General features: G+C 35.4%; 1 protein-coding gene across 4 annotated transcripts in view; it reads left to right on the top strand.

Annotated features, from left to right (window-relative positions):
• DNAJC13 (DnaJ heat shock protein family (Hsp40) member C13) overlaps window positions 1-21,300 on the top strand; it is a 121,441-nt gene that overhangs the window by 60,150 nt on the left and 39,991 nt on the right. For 3 of the 4 annotated variants that reach the window (XR_002520550.2, XM_021934865.2, XM_021934864.2), the window contains 13 exons: window positions 441-503; window positions 1,937-2,038; window positions 3,814-3,918; window positions 4,977-5,179; window positions 6,175-6,259; window positions 9,870-10,024; window positions 10,532-10,577; window positions 12,453-12,607; window positions 13,972-14,173; window positions 16,025-16,140; window positions 16,972-17,050; window positions 18,382-18,517; window positions 20,913-21,097. Coding sequence is in view for 3 of the 4 variants with exons in the window: in XM_021934865.2 (XP_021790557.1) it covers window positions 441-503; window positions 1,937-2,038; window positions 3,814-3,918; window positions 4,977-5,179; window positions 6,175-6,259; window positions 9,870-10,024; window positions 10,532-10,577; window positions 12,453-12,607; window positions 13,972-14,173; window positions 16,025-16,140; window positions 16,972-17,050; window positions 18,382-18,517; window positions 20,913-21,097 (1,632 nt within the window). In the remaining variant the exon portion in view is untranslated. The remainder of the gene's footprint in view (window positions 1-440; window positions 504-1,936; window positions 2,039-3,813; window positions 3,919-4,976; window positions 5,180-6,174; window positions 6,260-9,869; window positions 10,025-10,531; window positions 10,578-12,452; window positions 12,608-13,971; window positions 14,174-16,024; window positions 16,141-16,971; window positions 17,051-18,381; window positions 18,518-20,912; window positions 21,098-21,300) is intronic. The other variant, XM_021934866.2, reaches the window with a different exon arrangement.

Genomic DNA, 21,300 nt, shown 5'->3' with positions numbered 1-21,300 from the left:
TTGTGATTTAACACTTGAACATGGTGAAGGGGACAAATTAATTAATCATGCAGCTTATTTGATTGCTACCTGTTTGTTGCAGTGTATGTTTTATACTTTCTTTTGTGTTTACATTCCTTTTACTTAAAGTATCATTTGGACCAATTTTTTCACTTACTTCAATTTTTACATATGTCCTTAAAGCTATATATTAATCTGTTTGATGACTTTACAATGTCTGCCTTTCTAGGGAAATTAGACAAGTTATATAAAGTTATAAAGAATGTAATTTTCAGGATTCATTAAGGAATTGCAATAATTGACAGATTTCTATGATTTTTCTCTTTAATGTTTAAAAGATGGCATTACTTATGGGCTGTTGATTGATTTTGTCTAGTAATAGTAATAGCTTAATTTTTATTTCTAGTCAGTTCTGACCAGATTCTCATTTATTTCAATAGTGCACAGATAAACTTGAACGAGATAGGTTGATTCTCTTCCTTAACAAGTTGATCCTTAATAAGGTACAGTAGTTCCGCATACATACATTGTTATTTCCAAGTCATATAAGTAATGTAAGATAAACTCACAGTTTGAGTTGATTATCCAGGGAGTGTTCTTTTCTGTCTTCTCCTTTTTAGGCAGAAAGTTCTGTGTGCTCTAACCTCCTGGAGGGAAACGTTTTTGTCAGTATTCCCTGTATAGTCTGTCTTAATATTATAGGTGCAGAATGAATGAATGATAATAAAATTCTGAATGAGGAACAATGGATGACTTTTAATACATTAAAATGATCTTTAATAATAAAAATTATTAGCTTATTTTTCTTTAGGGACTTTCTAGGGTTAAATTTTAAGTAAAATATATGTTTGACATAAAATGGAAAGTCTTTATCAGTATACATTTTGCAGATAAAAAGTAATTGGAAGTTACAAGATTAGTCATTTTACTGTTTTCTTTTTGAAGACATTTTAATAGGTTCATGCTCATTTCAAACAAGAGGAATTCATAGTTGTAATATATAAAATTAATTCACAATTTATGTTGAAGCATAAGCAGATTTTCATTTCTTAAAACTTTGATACTAATACCAATTTGTGTAGTTTTATTCTTGTAAGTAATGCAAATGTTTTAAACTGAAGTGTAATTATACGTACAAAGATTTTAATTGAAATTATAGGCCGGGCGCGGTGGCTCAAGCCTGTAATCCCAGCACTTTGGGAGGCCGAGACGGGCGGATCACGAGGTCAGGAGATCGAGACCATCCTGGCTAACACGGTGAAACCCCGTCTCTACTAAAAAATACGAAAAAACTAGCCGGGTGAGGTGGCCGGCGTCTGTAGTCCCAGCTACTCGGGAGGCTGAGGCAGGAGAATGGCGGGAACCCGGGAGGCGGAGCTTGCAGTGAGCCGAGATCGCGCCACTGCACTCCAGGCCGGGCGACAGAGCGAGACTCCGTCTCAAAAAAAAAAAAAAAAAAAGAAATTATAGTCTCTTCTAAGAAATTACCAGTTATTTTAAGTTTAAGAAAACAAACTGGAACATTAAAGGATTTTTTAATATAGCAGACTTTATTTCTGATATAGAATAATCTGTTTATTAAAAAGACCTTGGCAGAATAATGGTAAAACCAGAGTTTATCATGACAGTCTTCAATTTGTTTACTCTTATTTTTGTGGATTGTTTTTTCTTCAGAACATATTTAAGTAAAAATTCTTAAGTGATCTCTTTGTAATATAATTTTGCCCTTTTAATCAATTGGAATTCAGGTTCCTTGAACACAAAATGCTGAAAAGACCAAGTAATACCAGTTGTATCAATTATTTCCAAAGATTCCAAACATTCTCCTCTTCGAGGACCTTGTAGGTGGTAGTACCTATTGGGAAAGGTACTGTTGGGAAAAGTTTCAGATTGTGAAAAATGTTTAGATTACAAAAAAAATGTTTTCTTCTTCCAGAAAAATGTTAAGGATCTCATGGATTCAAATGGAATAAGAATCCTTGTGGACTTGCTTACCCTTGCACATCTCCATGTAAGCCGAGCTACAGTACCACTGCAAGTACGTATCCTTGTTTAGGTTTTACAAACTTAACATTCTTTGAGTATAATTTTGGAGTCAAAAGAATCATAGAAATCTGAAAATATATGATCAATCACATATTTCTCCAGTAATTACAGAGGACTAGTTCTCGGAGATTTCACACAGAAAATGTGAAACCACTGTAAGAACAATCCAAAATGGACAGTAACGGTTGAGTTTTATTTTTTCAGTTAAAGTAACTGTATCTCTAATATGGCTTATCTTGAGGCATTGTGACTTTCAGGATATAAACGGAATTCATTAGATATGTAACTAGTACTTTTAACATTGGCAAGCAGTAAGAATATGCTTTGCCTTAAAGGAGTCTGGACACCTTATTGAAACTCCCAAGAGGACTGATACTTAACTTATAGAAGAATCTATCCTTAGCTCATTTGATTTTTTTTTTTTTTTTGGTGTTTTAATTTCCTGATGTAAGGAGATGTGTCATGTTAGATTTCGTGTGAATTGTGACCGAAAGTGCTAATCGAGTAGTATATGGCATATTCTGTTATATACCATTACAACAGGTACTGTTCTGGTACACATATAATACATTAACTTTTTGAATCCCCCAACAGCCCTTTGAGGTGGTTACTATCTACATTTTACAGATGAGGAAACTAAGGAACACAGAGGCTAACTATCTTGCCCAAGGTCACCTGATAAGTGGCAGAGCTACAGTTAAGACCCAGAATTCTGTATGCTCATAACAGCTTTGCTGTACCTCTCTATATGAGCCTAACTGAAAGCTGATAATTATGGCAGTATTTAAAACATGTTATTTCATTCTCAAAGAAGGTGATTGTAAGAAAAAGAACAGGCCGGGCACGGTGGCTCACACTGGTAATCCCAGCACTTTGGGAGGCTGAGGCGGGAGGATTGCTTGAACTCGGGAGTTCAAGACCAGCCTAAGCAACTTGGCAAAACCTGTCTTGACAAAAAAAAAAAATTAGCCAGATGTGGTGGCACACACCTATAGTCCCAGCTACTTGAGGGGCTAAGGCAGGAGGATTGCATGAGCCTGGGAAGTCAAGGCTGCAGTGAGGCATTTTTGTGCCATTGCACTGCAGCCTGGGTAACAAAGTAAGACCCTGTCTCAAAAAAGAAAGACGAAGAACGTAAGAACCATGTTGTGATAAAATAACCCAACTACATAAAAATTTTAACATAGATTCTTGTAAAACATTGATAGAGAACATTGTAAGAATTATTTGTAGTAAGGGTAATAGATAATAAATTGAGACTAACTATATAAAACCACCGAAAACTAACTTTGCTGTTAGCATTTTAATGCTTTGCTCTCAGATACTTATTGGAACTCTTAGTTGGAGTAAGTTTTTCCCCCCGAAAGAACTTTAATATTTTGAGCATTATTGCTTAAGATTAATGATACATAGCTATTTACGTAACTATTTGCAATATTCTTTGCTACTAAAATGTTAGTGTCCTTGGTATTTATTGATGACCAATGGGGAATGTAGATATCACTGAATTTAGCTTAGATTGCTGAGTGTGAACTTAGGAAACATTTACTTCAAATGTATATTAATAAGGAAATAGTTTTTTTGGACTGTTAGGTTAGGCATTTTGTCCTGAACTCTTAAATCTTAAAATAAGGTCACTTAAAATTTCAGGTTAACTTTTAAAGGGATATAAACCCCTCCAAAGTACTGCTGTGCAACTTTGTTTTATGACATCTGGTCTCTTAGATTTCTGCCTTGGAAAATAATTTAAATATTTTTTAAACTTAGAGCAATGTAATTGAAGCTGCTCCAGATATGAAAAGAGAGAGTGAAAAGGAATGGTATTTTGGCAACGCAGACAAAGAAAGGAGTGGCCCATATGGATTTCATGAGGTATGTATCTTGGAGAAACTTTTTGTGAAGGTCTCAGCATTTCTTATGCACTCCTGCTTAGCACTTATAGAGGTGTGGAAAATTTTAAAGCTGTCATTTAAATTCCTGTTATTAGCTCCAAGGGCCCTGCAACTCAGTTTCCACATGAAAAATGGAGAACCAAACATACATATAAAATTATGCCTTCAAGCCTTTTTTGAAAGTTGTTGTTATGGATGTAGCACTCAGGTTTTTAGTGACTTTAATGTTATAATTTCTGGCTGTGTGTAGTGGCTCACACCTGTAATTCCAGCACTGTGGGAGGATCACTTGAAGCCGGGAGTTCAAGACCAACCTGGGCAACATAGCAAGACACTGTCTCTATTAAAATAAAAAATAATTAGCAAGGCATGGTGGTGCATGCCTGTAGTCTCAGCTACTTTGAGAGGCTGAGGTGGGAGGGTCGCGTGAGCCCAGGAGGTTGAGACTGCAGTAAGCCATGATCACACCACTGCACTCCAGCCTAGGCAATGAATAGCGAAACTCTATCTCCTAAAAAGCAAAAAAAAAAGCTCTCTTAGTACTTATGTCAAACTATAATGTTTCTATATGGTATGAACAAGTAAGTTTTAGTATGCGGTCTAAAATTCATTGAATATTACTCAGTCCAAGAACTAAGGACAATTTTCCTCTTTATCTTGATATTTGATCCTGCCTCCAATCTTTAGCCTCCTAGGCTCATTTTGAATTGGGGCAAAAATAGTTTTATAGAGGACCAACCCTTCTGCTCTCATATAATTTAATTATTTAGCACTCCACCTATCATTTTTACTCCTTCCAGTATTCTTTATGCTCTGCAGGTTGACAAAGTGGTGGTAGGTTGTTTTTTCTGTTTTTTTGTTTTTGTATTAACCAAATTTGGGTTCCCAAAGGCCTGTCAACAAAACTTGATTTTCCTAAAATAGTGTACTTGCATGTTTGTTTCATAATTTAGTATATATTTACTATAAGGTAGAAAACATTAGTGAGGTTTTTCATTTTATTTTGTCTGTTTGTAATAATGCCTTCCATCCATTAAGATGCAAGAATTGTGGACCAAAGGAATGTTAAATGCAAAAACCAGATGCTGGGCTCAAGGCATGGATGGATGGCGACCACTTCAGTCCATACCCCAGCTTAAGTGGTGTCTCTTAGCCAGTGGACAGGCTGTCCTGAATGAAACTGACCTTGCTACCCTTATATTGAACATGTTGATCACAATGTGTGGATATTTTCCAAGCAGGTAAAATGTAATTGAATGTTTTCATGGATAATTGATGTGCTTCCTTAGTAACATCATAGAATCAGTCTGGTGGTTTAAAACAAAGATTCCTATTTGTGGCCTTGGAGGAATGCTGCTTTGACCTTTGGCATTTTTTGAAATGGATATAAAGAATTTGCAAATTTTATTAATAAAGTAACTAAAACAGCTTTCTCTAGGAGATTTCAAATAATATTACAAAACTGAGACTTACAATATTATAATTTCTGTGAATTGGTGTGAATGTTTTGAATTACACATACTGCAGTCCATAGACAGTGGTGAATGCCAGCTATTGATCTGACAGGCTAGCTATTCCTGCTATAGAAGGCAAGTGTAGGCCCACATCTTGCCCCACTTGACCAGTAAAGGTGAGAATTTGTTCTCTAAGTCATAAATGTAACACTTGCATGAAACTCTTTAATCTTTATGAAATATTTACATATAAATCATTTTGATTCATTACTGTACTGAAGATATCTTGTGATGGAAATTACTGAGAAACTGTCACATATTTTAAAACACTTGAAGTTTTCATCGTTCCAGTTGGACTCAAAAATTATACAGTTAGTATTTAGAAATAAGGTAGCATTAAAATTAAAGCAATACTTAGAAAATACCAAACATAGTTAAATCAAGGTTTAAATTTATGTAACAAAGTTTGATATGCCCTTTGGGGGAAAATATCCACTGACAGTGTGTTGGACAACACCAAGTTTAATCAATTAAATAAGAGTCTTTGGCTCTTCTAGGATACTGTTTTTCAAGGAAATCTTATGGAAGGAAATGAAGTCATATTAAGCAGCCAAATAGATTTAAACCAAAATACCTAATCATGTTCCCAGCTGTATGAGAGCTTAGTCTTCATTAACAAAAAAGTAAGGTAACCTGCTTCATGCCTAGTAGAATGTCATATGCTCTGAACATACAAATTTTAATAAATACATTAAATGTTGACGTGAGAAAATGTTTTCTAGGGATCAAGACAATGCCATCATTCGGCCTCTACCCAAAGTGAAAAGACTGCTGTCAGATAGCACTTGCCTTCCCCATATTATTCAGGTGAGTTACTTTTATGTAATCAAACTAGGAGCAATTTTAAGAATAATTTTCTCTTAATTTTATTATCAGTACCAGTCTTTGTTTTGTTGCAGTCTATTCCATTTTCAAAAAGCCTAAACAGGCCAGGTGTGGAGTCTCACACCTCTAGTCCCAGTGCTTTGGGAGACTGAGGCGGGAGGGTTGCTTGAGTCCAGGAGTTCGAGACTACTTTGGTCAACGTAGGAAGACTCCATCTCTACAAAAAAAAAAAAAATAATAAGTAAATAACCGCTAGGCATGATGGCACACGTCTATAGTCCCTGCCCTTTGGGAGGCTGAGGTGGGACGATTATTTGATCCCAGGAGTTTGAGGCTGCAGTGAGCTGTGATCATGCCACTGCACTCCAGCCTGGGCAACAGAGCAAGACCTTGTCTCAAAAAGAAAAGAAAAAGCCTGAACTTTGAATTACATTCATTTCACTTAATTTTTTATTTTTTTAATTTTTTTTTGAGACAGTGTCTCTCTGTTGCCCAGGCTGAAGTGCAGTGATGGGATCTTGACTCACTCCAGCCTTCGCTTCCCATGTTCAGATGATTCTCTTGCCTCAGTCTCCTGAGTAGCTGGGATTACAGGCATGCACCACCACACCCAGCTACTTTGTATTTTTAGTAGAGAAGGAGTTTCCCCATGTTAACCAGACTGTTCTCAAACTCCTGGCCTCAAATGATCCATCCGCCTTGGCCTCCCAGCCTGCTGGAAGTACAGGCGTGAGCCACCGCACCTGGCTATTTCACTTACTCTTGAGTTGCTGAATAGCTGTGGAAGATTGAACGTAAACATAAGTTTCCAGATTCCAGAATTGTGCTAAAAGAGTTTATTTTTTACCTATTTTTAAAATCATACCTCTTTAATATCTGAAAAGTGATTTACTCCAGTTTGTGGTGTATGTTGATGTTGTTAATACTACTGGGAGGTACACCAGCAGGCCACAGGGGTGGACTTGGTGACCTATATCTCAAGTAGTAATCACAGCAGTCTCACTAGCTTCTGCCCTAGATTTTGACTATTCTTAGTTATGTTTTCATTGATACCAATGATTCAAAGCAGTGAGTTGGAATTAATGTTATGCTGAGCACGTTTCTTAAAAGGTTTCCAATCATCCCTTTTTCTTTTGCATTATTCTGCTTTTTTGGAATTAAGCTATTTAAACTTCAGATTAGCATTAAACCCAAATAAGTCAGGTCCTAGAGATTTCAGGCAAATGTTTTTATTAAGTTCTATGCCAGTAATTTGTGCCATTTGTACCTTTCAGTTGTACATTGGTCTGCAATGGGAGAGAAGAGTTAACTCAGTTTATATATTTTTACATTCACTTATATACTACCTAAATTCCTATGTAAGTCATTGATGCTGAAAAATACTTCTAAATACAATAGAATAATGCCCTACTTTTTTTTTTTTTTTTTTTTTTTGCCAGTTTCTGTTATTTAAGCATACTCACATTTTAACATTTCTGTGCTTTTCTCTTGTGGACATTTCCATTCAGATCCTTCAGTGAAAAAGCACTGCAGTTATTGAGGACTCTAAACCATTACCACATCCCCCTCCCCATGGGGCCATGTGGCTGCATATGTGAGGTGATGCAGAGAGAGGAATGTGTTCTCCTTGATAGACCCTCTCAACATGTGGATAAAACACCACACCCAGAAGATCAACCTCTCCCATTTTTCTAAGTCTTACGAAACTGAAAGGAAAAAGTAAATACAAATGGCATTAAATTTCAGGCTAGGAAGGGTTGATTGAAAAACTTTTAAGAAATGTGCTCAGCATAACATGAAGCTTGGGGGAGGGAGGCTTTCTTTTAATTAACCAAAAATTTTCAGTAAGATCTGAACAACGTGATTAAAGATATTTGTATTGATAAATCTAGCTTCTTTGAACAGTGTGTGACTCCTTTTTTTTTTTATATTGAGTTAAAAAAATATTTTTAAGAAGTTATTTTTGTTTTTCTCTTAATTTTTTATATTCTGGGAGACCCAAATCTTGCCAAAGCACAGTTAGGTGGCTGTAGTACTTTCCGGGAACGTTATCTTCATTGTTTGGAAAGGGATATCTATAATTCATTTGACTTTAAGAGCAGTACTCATTTTTACCATCTGATAGAGCTTCAGAATTTTTAGAGTGGTCCAAGATACAGTGAGTAAATGTTCTCGGTTTTCTAGTATAGTGATAGTTTGAAATACTCTGGGTGTGTGTGTGTACTGAATAAATGTTCTAGGTTTTCTAGTATAGTGACATTGAAATACTGTGGGTGGTTGGGTGTGTGTGCGCGCTTGTGTGTGTGTTTGCTACTAATTCCCATAATGTCAAGTCTTGAACTACTGCCATTAACACTAGGGAAAATCCTATATGACTGTATGTTTCCTTTTTAAAATATGTAATAATATGAAACGCTTTTATCTAAATACCTTATGGAATACATAAGATACCAAAGCACAGAGAAATTTGAGTTATTTACTTAAAAGAACACATAGCTGTTTAGTCTCACATGAGTATAGAACTTTGGCCTCCTAATTTGAGCTACTTACTCTTTATTGTAAATAAATAAATTAATTAATTTATTTATTTTTTGAAATGGAGTTTTACTCTGTCACTCAGGCTGGAGTGCAGTGGCGTAATCTCTGCTCACTGCAACCTCCTCCTCCTAGGTTTAAGCAATTCTTCTGCCTCAGCCTCCCAAGTAGCTGGGATTACAGGCACCCGCCACCACGCCCAGCTGATTTTATTTTTAGTACAGATGGAGTTTCACCATATTGACCAGGCTGGTCTTGAACTCCTGACCTTGTTATCCACCTGCCTCAGTCTCCCAGAGTGCTTGGCTTACAGGCGTGAGCCACTGCGCCTGGCTATAATTTTTTTTTTTTTTTTACTGGGAGCATTTGACCCAAAATTGAGGATTCATTGGAAGCAGGTGTTTATAGAAAATTGGAATGACACCTTTATTAAGCTTCATAGATAAAACTTATTAAATGTTTATCAGAAGTTTATTAATAGCAATTCTGTATGGTTTTTAATTAGCCCAGATTTATTAGAGTAATCCCAGAAATTCCCGTATTTGTAGCTCAGATTTCTAGAGGCCACATCTTTTGGTACTTTCTGGTAGAAGATGACTTGTTTACCCTCTTGCCTTTTACCTGCACTTCTGGATCTACTTTTTAGGCTGTTTCATTGATCATTATTTTCTGCTCTGCTCCTTGAGTTCTCAAGAAGCCTTCAAGGGATTCTTATGTCAGCTCAGCTGAATTGAAACAAACCGAGAAGTCTTTTTAGGAAGATTCTTGCACAAGAAGCAATATTACCTGTAACGTTATGACAAAACTAGCTTCAGGCATGTTTGGGCTTTTCTGAATACATTTTGATCAACTCTCAATTGATTTTCTGCATTAAATGTTGTAGAATGAATCATTTTTCAAATCTATTGTGGGTCTGGTAGATGAGCTTACTGACTCCCATGGGTTTTTATTTTATAACTTACATAAGGAGCTATAACCTCAGCATATGAAATAAAAAACCTAAAGTGATGATGCAGGTTTTTTACAACCCAATGAAAACATGTTAATTTTTTTTCAGCTACTGCTGACCTTTGACCCTATCCTTGTTGAGAAGGTTGCTATTTTGTTATACCATGTCATGCAAGATAACCCACAGTTACCCCGCCTTTATCTGAGTGGAGTATTTTTCTTTATCATGATGTACACAGGTTCCAATGTGCTTCCTGTTGCTCGGTAAGAACTTTAAGGGTAATCTATTTGAAAGTATTATTTGAATTTTACATGGACTGATTTAATTGAATTTTTTGTGAGTACATCATTGCTTTTATTAAGATTCTCATTACAAAGGCTATTTAAGTAATATCTAAAGACTTGGAAAGTAGAAGAATGGGGGAAATTTACTCAGAATTGTACCACTATACCACATCTAGCATAAGAATGTATTATCTAGTATTTATGTATTTAATATAGCCATATTCATATTGTACATGCAGTTTTACATTTTGCTTGCTTAAAATTTAATAATTTTTTATATTGTCACATAGCTTTAATATGACTACACTTTAAAAATCTTTCTAGTTCTTGCCTTATTCAGAAATTAAGTAATTTGGGAATATGGATTTATGTGAGTTGCCATTTGTGAGTTTTATTTAGCTGTAAAAGATCTAGTCTTTAGAAAACTAAGGTTACAAAAACTAAATCGCTTTTTATATCTGATAGATAATTCATTTTTCTTTCTAGATTTTTGAAATACACACATACCAAACAGGCTTTCAAGTCAGAAGAGGTAAGCCAGATTAATCCTCTGAATACTTAGCCCTGGGTAAGCTGTTTTGGCACTGTAAAGTTTCCTGAGCTGTGTATTATGTTTACTAGATTATAAGGACTTGAGGGCAGGTATTGTTTTACTCTGTTCTTACATCGTTCGTGGTACCTTGCACATATAAAGTCTAAGGTAATATTTTTAAAGGAAAATAAATGTCACTGACCCATTAGACTTAATATTGAGATTGCAGCTGTGAATTATAGCCTGACACCTCCATGAATATAAGTTGTTCTCTGTATAAGGTTTAGATTAGTGATTTTCGTAAATAATTCACCTGAGTCTTACATTGTCAGCTAAAATTCAGGAAGACTTCAGCCTTTTTGTTCAGATCCCAAAGTGGCAGAAGTGCTAGGTTTCTTTTTCGAAGCTACTCAGTTTTTCACATGCTCTCAAGTGTTCTTGTCGTTTTACTGAGGAGTTAAGCTGGGAATTAAAAGAAAAACAAACAAACAAAAAAGACTTATTTAGGTAGTTTGGACAATCTAAATATCTACCTTTTACAAAGAGATATTTATTGTTGAAACTGAAGGATGTTTTGAAATATGTTCAGCTTTTCATGGAGCATGGATTTCTTTTTGGATCAGATAGGGCAGAATAATAAACCAAAACCAGATCACTGTTTAGAAAACTAACAGAGGAATGCTGGCACCACCTTGACAATAGACACTAAATTGTATGTTTTATAGAGCAGCCAGTGAAGCCCTAGAAAGTGACCCATTTGTCTGATATGAAAGATGCCCATGGCAGCATAATTTCCACAGCTTTATACAAATAGAAAATGAGAATATAAACAAGTTTAAAAAGTCCCTAATGATAGTACCTTAATGTAGTATTAGACATTTGGGCATTCTTTTTCTTCCTTTATTTCTGTGCCATTATGCATAATGTAATTTTTTCCAAATTTTATATTAGAAATGATTTATATCATTTCAGCTAACAGTATTTTGAATAATTATAGCAAAACAGTATTTAAAGCACAAATCTGGATGTTTGAATTACCAAATAATAGTATTCAAGAATACAACTAGCAATTCTTTACCCAAAAGTTTAACAGATAGTGAATTTGTTACTCTTATTAGCAGAAAGCCTGAAAATATTCATCTTCTAATTTGTCTTTGCACCACATGATAAAACCATGTTTGGGTTTTTTCCCTTGTCTCTTTGTTTTATCCTAGATAAGTAAAATGTCTTAAATTTTCCTAGAAGGAAATAAGCATTTATTTGTATAAATCCTAGCTAGCCCTTGGGATTTTATTTCCGTTGAATAAAGAAATGAGTTTAAAATTTAGTATGGTCATTATCCTGACCCCATTTGGCCTGCCAGAGGATATGGACTTCTCAAAACAGTTAATTATAATTTAAGTAGAAATTCTCCATCTAGATCCTAGCTGCATTTCATGAGGGCAGGCTCTTAATGATCTTCTGAACTTATTTTTGAAAACAGAAGCAAGTATACAGGTGGGACCTATAGCCAACAATATAATGCAGGATAATTGATGTAAATCTTTGTGGGATATTCCTCCTGTTTGTCCATTACTGTTACACGTGGTCAAAGGCCAGTCATCCTAAATAATACTGGCAGCTTGTGACACTTGAAGCTAAGACTGCTGCAGTACCAGAGGCTGTTGGTTCTGCCTTCGAATGCCAAGCCAGTTTGTACCAGATACCTTCCACTCACATTTTGCTGTGTTTCCATCTACATTCCCAAAGCATAAAAGCAATTTTTTGCAATTGTATTCCTTTCTTAAAGTGTTCTCTAACCATAAATCATTTATTAGAAAATTGAAAGATAACTTTAATGTTTTTGACTACCTTTTGTTTTGTTTTGTTTTGAAGACAAAAGGACAAGATATTTTTCAAAGAAGTATACTTGGGCACATTCTACCTGAAGCAATGGTTTGTTACTTAGAAAATTATGAACCTGAAAAGTTTTCTGAGATTTTTCTAGGAGAATTTGATACTCCAGAAGCAATCTGGAGCAGTGAAATGAGGTAAATAACCAGTTGATTGATTGATTTGTATTTTATAATTTAGTCTTTGCTGCTCGCCATCTGCTTTAACTTCTGTTAAAAGACATGTTTTTACTGGTTTTATAATCTAAAATGGCAGTAATCATTGATACCAAATCAAATGATGGATTTCCATAAGGCCTTAAGGTTTTCTGTGTTCTAACAAGATTTGACAAAATTACTATTACCTTAACAGAACTTTGTATAACAGTAGGGCCTACCAACCACTGGTACTTCTTAAATCAGTTTATAGAACTAGTAAGATTTTAGGTAATGAACTGGTAATATATATAGGAAATTGGGATAAAATCAAGACATACCTCTGGCTATTTGGAAGTAGGACTATACTCCCACTAATTAAAAACTATGCCCACATAATTTGGATCAATGAATCAGACCAGAGATACCCGAAATTATTCTAGAATGTGGGCTCCCTTACCCCAACACCTTTTTGCCCTTAATCTGGAGGTTAGCATTCCTAAGGTATGTCTTTATTGGCGGGGGAGTGCCGTAGGAGAAACCTGTGAAAACACAGAAAAAGGAAAGTTTCAGAAGCAGATGACAATGCCCAGCCAGTTTCTGTTCAGACAAGGCTTGACACTTCATAGTTCCAGTGTCAAGGTTGTCTCTTTTTGGAGAACCCCTCAATTCCCCTAGCTGGATGGCATTAGATCTTCTATGTCAATCACTGATCCTTGTCAGACTGCACACACTCCTTGCCACCTGCTTGTTATCATTTGACTTGTTGTCCTATGGGCTTGTCATGTGTTAGCCACCAATTTGAATATATTCTGTATGGCAGTCATATTTTTCATTGGGAAAAAATATGTAACAATATTAATAAATTACCAACACAGTTCTTCTGTGTAATATTTTTCTCCTGAGATTGGCTAATATAAGGCCCTATCTAAAAGATGGATTGCTCTTTGTGCTGATAAGTTTCTGCTTATCTGAGGCCAGATCCTAGCCTACAGTAAGTTTGTTGAAATACATGCCATCTAGTGAGCTTCTTTGGATAATAGCAAGTTTGAGTTTCCTAGCTACACCCTCATGCATTCAGATGCGTACCATTTGCCCTTCTAATGGCTGATTTTTTAATAGGAAGGACTGAGAGTATCAGCCCTTTTCTCTATGATCTTCTTTACAGATAAGTATCATAGATAAGTTTTTTCCATGTTTATACAATAAAATGCCCAAAGTAACATATTTAAAAGCTCTCATTTTAGGATAGTAATTGAATTATTCTATAGATGATTCATATAACTATCTTGCATGATTGTGTATCTTAACCTTCTCTTTAAAATAATCCCTTCATAAAGCTTGACTGGAGGTTTTTATGATTGTAGGCGCCTCATGATAGAGAAGATTGCTGCCCATCTTGCTGATTTCACACCTCGCCTTCAGAGTAACACAAGAGCACTTTATCAGTATTGTCCCATTCCTGTGATCAACTATCCACAACTAGAAAATGAACTGTTTTGTAATATTTATTACCTCAAACAACTGTGTGATACACTCCGATTTCCAGATTGGCCAATTAAAGACCCGGTAAGTCAGTAGTTTAATTTGTGCTGCCTTAAGCCACAAAAAAAGGCCTCTAAACACTTCTGGGTATTTTGTCCTCCTGCAGTAAGAAGGAGAATAGCTTTCTTAAGTATTCCTTCTTAAGCACTAAGCACTGTGCGACTCTGAGTATAGTTCATTATATTTGGGTAGATCTCACGTTGAAAGATAATTTTTTAAGGGAGTATTAAGAATATTGCAATCTTTGTCTTTTGTGACAAAGACAAAACAAACTTCATGCAGATAACATAATTATATGTATATAGTATGACGTACTAGAATAGCTTGGTGGAAGCTTGTCTTTATTGCAGGTTGATTAAGCTCACAGATGGTGGAGTTAGCCAGTCTGGGATTGAGTTTCAGCTGGGCCATTAACATTTAATAACTCTATTTAATGGCCGGGCGCGGTGGCTCACGCTTGTAATCCCACGCTTGTAATCCCAGCACTTTGGGAGGCCAAGGCGGGCGGATCACAAGGTCAGGAGATCGAGACCATCCTGGCTAACACGGTGAAACCCCCTCTCTACCGAAAATACAAAAAATTAGCCGGGTGTGGTGGCGGACGCCTGTAGTCCCAGCTACTCGGGAGGCTGAGGCAGGAGAATGGTGTGAACCCGGGAGGCGGAGCTTGCAGTGAGCGGAGATGGTGCCACTGCACTCCAGCCTGGGCGACAGAGCCAGACTCTGTCTCAAAAAAAAAAAAAAAAAAAACTCTATTTAATATTCAGTACATTGCTTATTTGTCTAAACCTCAGTTTTCATCTCTAAAATATTGGTAATAATAGCAGCTATCTGGTGGTGTTTGTGAAGATTATTAAGAATTCACATAAGCATAATTCCTGGCACGCATAAGAGGCAATGAGTGTGACCTGCTCAATTATAAAACAGTATGCACTGTTGACCGGTCCAGAGTGCCCTTGGGACCCCTCTAACCTGAGTCTTTGTGTATCTGTGGGCACCTGTGCCCATGTTGTTCTGTTACCGTGGTGGAACTTACACCATTAATACCATCTAAAAGATTTCAGAATAATCGCCATTTGTACTGCAAGTCACCGCCTCTTTACAATGCAGTGACCAAAAAAACGCAGGTAGACTCGGATACTTATTCAGGATTCAACGTGAGATACTAGATACGGGCTTTTTAGTCAGACCTAGGTTTTAATCCAGCTCTACCACTGAACTGGGAAACATGCAGCTAGCTCTTAGAATCTCCGTGTTTTTATTTATTGATGAAATTTTAGACAAGAATTAAATTTGATAGTCTGTAAAGTACCTAGCTCCTTGGCTTGTAAGCAGGCAATAAATATTAGATCTTTTTTTCTCATTTGCTAACCAGATTCCCTTGTGTTCTCTATCCTTTACATTTGTTTGAATGCTAGCATACCTATAATTATGTTAGATCACCTTGAGAAGCACACCACAATATACTGCTTGCTTTCTTCCTTCAGTGTATCATCTAATTTTGATGTCTTTCATGGTTTCTGGACACTTTAAACATTAAAACTTTCAGGTTTTATCTTTCACCCATAAAGATAACATGTAAAAAAAAATCTTAATTCTTCCTGGGTTTAATTCGAAGCCTAATATATAACACAAATTGGCAGAGAATTTAAAAAATTTTTTAAATAGAGGAATATTGCCTTGTAAGAAATACCTTGCTCTGCCCAACTATATAGCAGTGCTCAGGTGATTTTGGTTATTTGTATTTCAGAAAGCTGTTAATTGGACAGCTAAAAGTATCCATTTAAATAAATACAGCACAATGATTCTATAACTTAAAAATTAGACTCTGAAATAGTTTTACTTTGATATAAATTTTAATCTTTTGTCTTTAAGGTTAAGCTACTAAAAGATACTCTTGACGCCTGGAAGAAAGAAGTAGAGAAGAAGCCACCTATGATGTCAATAGATGATGCTTATGAAGTGCTTAATCTGCCTCAAGGACAGGGACCGTGAGTTGTTTTCAGTACAGTAGCAAATGTCTGTCCCACCTTAAAGTATCAGTATCAAAGACTAAGTTATATTTAAATCAATCATTTTAAAATCTTTTGCCTGTATTTTGATATGTACACCTTGGGAATAACCATATGGAACTATATCTGTGTGACTTTGGTTTATTGCAAACTTATTAGCCAAATTGTGTCCTCCTCTTCTTGCTGGTACATTCATTTCTCTATTAATTGGAAAAATGTATGTTGAGTACCTAGCACCATATCTGACACACAGTTGCCATTCACATATTCATTTTTTCCCTTCCTTTTCTAATTTGTGTTACACATGTGGAAGAGATTTGATAGCAATATACCTAGGACACCAAATGACAGATTATGAAAGAATGCAGATTTGTCTTATCAGTGAAGTTTTATGTAGACTAGTTATGTTATGGAAAAATTGTTTGAAAACTTAAGTATAGACTAAAACTGTATATTTTGTCAAGACTGATATAATAACTTAGAATTATAGAATTTGAAATTGGCATTTTGGACATTTTGACAGGTTAGTGGATTTTTAACAATATATTTTGTAGTTCTTCCAACTCAAGTATAATTTCATAATTTAAAGTGAATCCGTAGGGAACTTTTAGGTTTTATCTTTCACCCGTAAAGATAGCATGTAAAAAAATATATATTAAAAAATACTTAATTCTTCCTGGGTTTAATTTGAAGACTAATATATAATCATATACAATTCTTGATACAAGTAATATTCTTAAAATATTTTAGATGGTTTTGTAAACATTTTTTCTTGTGCCTTACTCATAAAACAATTTTCCTGTTTAACAGGCATGATGAGAGCAAGATTAGGAAAGCTTACTTCAGACTTGCACAAAAGTATCACCCTGATAAGAATCCAGAAGGGAGGGTATGTACTGCTGTTGGAATTAGGGCATTGGGCTGACTTCCTCTTGCTCTACTATTATTTAGTAGGAGAAAGTATATTACCTTCTGTGCCAGTACCTGCCTCATAATACATACCCAGTGTATGTTTAATAAACTTCTAACCACATGCCCATAGCTTCTGCATGGATGATGCTCCCTCAGTTTACCAGAAGAGTGGCCTTTATGACTAGTAACTTACAGGTTTTATTGTGTCTCCTTATCCATGTCTGTCTGAGAATTAACTCTAATGGGCAATCATAAGAATAATTGAAAATAAAGAATGCAGGAGAACTTAATTTATTTGTAGGTTGTAGGTGATACCATTGCTATTCAGATTGCTTTGGGCAATTTATGTAATTTTTTCCAGTGACATCCAATTTCATATCACTCTAACTGAAAAAATAGAAAATTTGGTTCAGATTTTAAATCATCATTCCCTGATGCCGCCTCATCCAATGAAGTTTGATAAAAGATGAAATCACATAAGAACCACCAAAACCAGGACTCTGTTGCTAGAAACTTGGAATAATTTCCACTGGGCTCAAGGTCTGGTTTTCACTGGAAAAAAAAAACAGAGACAGTATTCCTGAATGAGAAGACGTGACATTGAAAAGATCTGACTTTTTTATGTTTAAGGTATTTTTAATCAAAACCCTAGGGGGTTTTTTGAGAACCTCATATTAATTCAAATTCATCTAGGAGAAAAATAAGAAAGGAAGAAATTTTGAAATCTGTTTTAAATTGCTAGACTTAACTTACCAGATATTATAACACTTCATAAAGCTACAATAGTAAAACAATATGATACTCACACAAGAATCAACATATAGATCAACCAAACATACAGTGTAACAGTTTAAGAGCATGGAGTTAGGAGGCCGACCTGGCTGTACCTCTTAGCTCTGCCACCAATTAATTTTGTGTCCTTAAGCAAGTTATTACATCTAAGTTGCAGCATCCGGATTAAATGAGATTATGGCATTTAGCACAGTGCTTAATAGTAGCTCATAATTTTTGTTATATAGATGCAATCTGTCTCTAGTTGTATGAGTTTAACATGATGTGTTTAAGGATACATTTAATATTCTTATTTGAAGAATTTTTCAGTAAATGGTACTGTGATCATTAGACAACTATTTGAAACAACGTTTCACCTTAACAGTATACCAGCTAGATTACAGTTGGAATGAATTCCTTAATATAAATAATAAAATAATAGTTGAAGTTACTGATAAAATACAAACCATGTATGTTGTTTAAGTTGAATTTTGGGACGTTCCAAATTAACATTAAATTATCTTTGGTTACATATAGGACATGTTTGAAAAAGTAAATAAAGCATATGAATTTTTATGTACCAAATCAGCAAAAATAGTGGATGGACCAGATCCAGAGAATATAATTTTAATTCTAAAAACACAGAGCATCCTCTTCAACCGTCATAAAGAAGGTAAGATGTCTGTTCTCAGATTTTAATTTATCCTCCAGCTAACCCTATCACAGCTAACCCTATACCATATTATCTGTTTCTACAGCATATTTTAATAGATTTAGAATTATTGTTGCAAAAGACTCTTGGAATTGTGTTTTAAATAAAAGAAAACGTAGTTTTCTAAAGAAAGGCCCAAAAGATTGTTTTATATCTTCCCCTTCATACCTATGTTTTTCAGTATTTTGCATTTCTGACATCTTCGTTCTGTGCAGTTATTTGGTTAGTTTTTGTGTTTAGCCATTTAGTAGCAAACGTATTAAATGAGATCTAGAATGGAATCTGGAATTTAAAGATCATTTCATGTTTTTCTTAAATGACATATGAAAGCCTATCATAACTTTAAAAGCCTCTGAAGGTTAAAAACACCAAGATCATTCAGGTTTTTTAAAAGCAGTAGAAACTTCAAATGATGATGTACTTCTCATATATTCTATTTCCTATTGTAGCTCTCAGGACCCTCTAGTCCTGTGGGACAGTTTGAAGAACACTGGTATAGATGAAATAGGTATGATTTCAGATTATAGGATTATCCAGTGTTTGTGGGGCCATTTGCAGTAGCCCTAACAGTAGCAGTCCAGAAAGCCAAGAGTACGTTCAAAAGTCCCCCTTTGTTGGTGATGAGGGGTTGGGTTCAATATAGCAGATGCCCATTGGCTTGGGAACTGAACTTGATTTACAGCACAAAGTGGGAGAGCCATTTGCAATGGGATGTTGGGAGAGAAGGAAGAGGACTGTGGGGATTTGAGATAAGCATGGAGAGTGTTGGGTAACTAAAGACAAGAGATGGGGTTGCAGTTTAAGTATTTGAGGGGACAGCCTGAGGATCTAGCAGCTGGATTATTAAAGAGAGCACTGATTAGTTGATTTACTTTTACATGAGTTTATAATACATTTTAGTTATATAGCATTTACCACTAATCGGAATGAGTTTAGAGACCTTTTTCAAAACCCTTGGTTGTCTTTTAATGCTGATAACTAAATTATTAGCCACAAGATACAATTATGGCCCATACTGGTTTCTCTGTTAACAAGGTCATCTTTAACTTTTCCCAAGGTGGGGTTATACCCAAGAAGCTCTGAGGTGGAGGTCCTGATCCGACAGGACTTAGTTATTCACTGTTCTTTCTTACCATGTATGTGTCACTTTTTTTTTTTTTTTTTTTTAGGAAAATTAGGACCTGTTCCAAGGGACCTTTTTTTAAAAAGCCAGTTTAGAAATGAGTTTTAAGGCAGATTATTGGTCAGCCTCAAAAGTCAATAAGATTTATGCTGATTTCAATTTGGAATTACGGAGATACTTTTAAAGTCACAGCCAATTAATTTGCATCTCTCTGCCTAATAGGTTAGATTGAAAAAAGAATATGGAAAGAAAGGAGTAATTAGGCATGTTGGTTTACTAGCTTTCACTTTTAAATTTGGTTATTAAATCATAGATTTAACTAAATGTAGTTTAAAAATTAACTTTCTGTTTTGTACTTCTAGTAAGAAATTGTATTCAGTGTTTTCAAATTGAAGAAAATACTGGTAAAAATTTAAGATAACTAGTAAAATAGAAAAGAGCACTTGTTATCCAGAAAACTTAATACAAAATATTCACTGTCATTTAAATATCTTCAATCTTTTTTCTTTATAAAGATGTGCATATAATGTTAATAGAATTTCTGGTGCACAGAATTTTTGCTGTACCTTGCAGTCTATGATGAAGTGAAAAGTTACAAAAATCAGCATAGAAAGTAGGTATTCAGCAAAGGATCAAAACTATACACCAAGGGCAGTTAATTTACCAGAAAATGTTATTTTTCTAGTGGAAACATTTTAGAAAAATAACTAAGTTTACTAGAAAGGAAAGATCCAAGGGATTTTATAGTAGGTTTAATTTCTTTTTTATCAACTGGAATGAGGAGACATTTAAGATGTTAAGATAAAATATTTTATCTTTTTTTTTTTTTTTTTTTTTTTTTTTTGAGATGGAGTGTTGCTGTGTCGCCCAGGCTGGAGTGCAGTGGCGAGATCTCCACTCACTGCAAGCACTGCGTCCCGGGTTCACGCCTTTCTCCTGCCTCAGCCTCCTGAGTAGCTGGGACTACAGGCGCCCGCCACCACGCCCAGCTAACGTTTTCGTATTTTTAGTAGAGACAGGGTTTCCCTGTGTTAGCCAGGTTGGTCTCAATCTCCTGACATTGTGATCTGCCCACCTCGGTCTCCCAAAGTGCTGGGATGACAGGTGTGAGCCACCGCGCCCGGCCCCATTTTTATTTTTTTAAGGCAACATAATTGAACATGGTATCAAAATGGAAACCACAACATAATTAATTTTGTTTCATTTTTCTAACACTAACATTGGTTATTTCAGATTTACAGCCTTATAAATATGCAGGATACCCCATGCTTATTCGGACTATAACAATGGAAACTTCAGATGACCTCCTTTTCTCAAAAGAATCACCATTGTTGCCTGCGGCTACAGAGCTAGCTTTCCATACTGTCAACTGTTCAGCCCTCAATGCTGAAGAGCTCAGAAGAGAGAATGGACTAGAGGTAATACGGAGTGACCTTTGTGCTTTTTAAGCCAGTTTACACACATTATATGACTCTTGGCAGTGAAGAATTTAGCAAGTACAAATGCAGATTCTTTAGTTTATTTCAGCAGATAACACAATATTTTCTTTATCCTCATACCAAAATAAAGATAGAAGTGAAGCTTTATTTCATAATGTGTGTTGGAAAGCGTTGGGTTCAAA

Source organism: Papio anubis, chromosome 2, assembly GCF_008728515.1.
Source record: "Papio anubis isolate 15944 chromosome 2, Panubis1.0, whole genome shotgun sequence".
In the NCBI taxonomy this organism is placed as follows: domain Eukaryota; kingdom Metazoa; phylum Chordata; class Mammalia; order Primates; family Cercopithecidae; genus Papio; species Papio anubis.
Note: the sequence above shows the minus strand (reverse complement) of the source record. Positions and strands in the feature narration are given on the sequence as shown.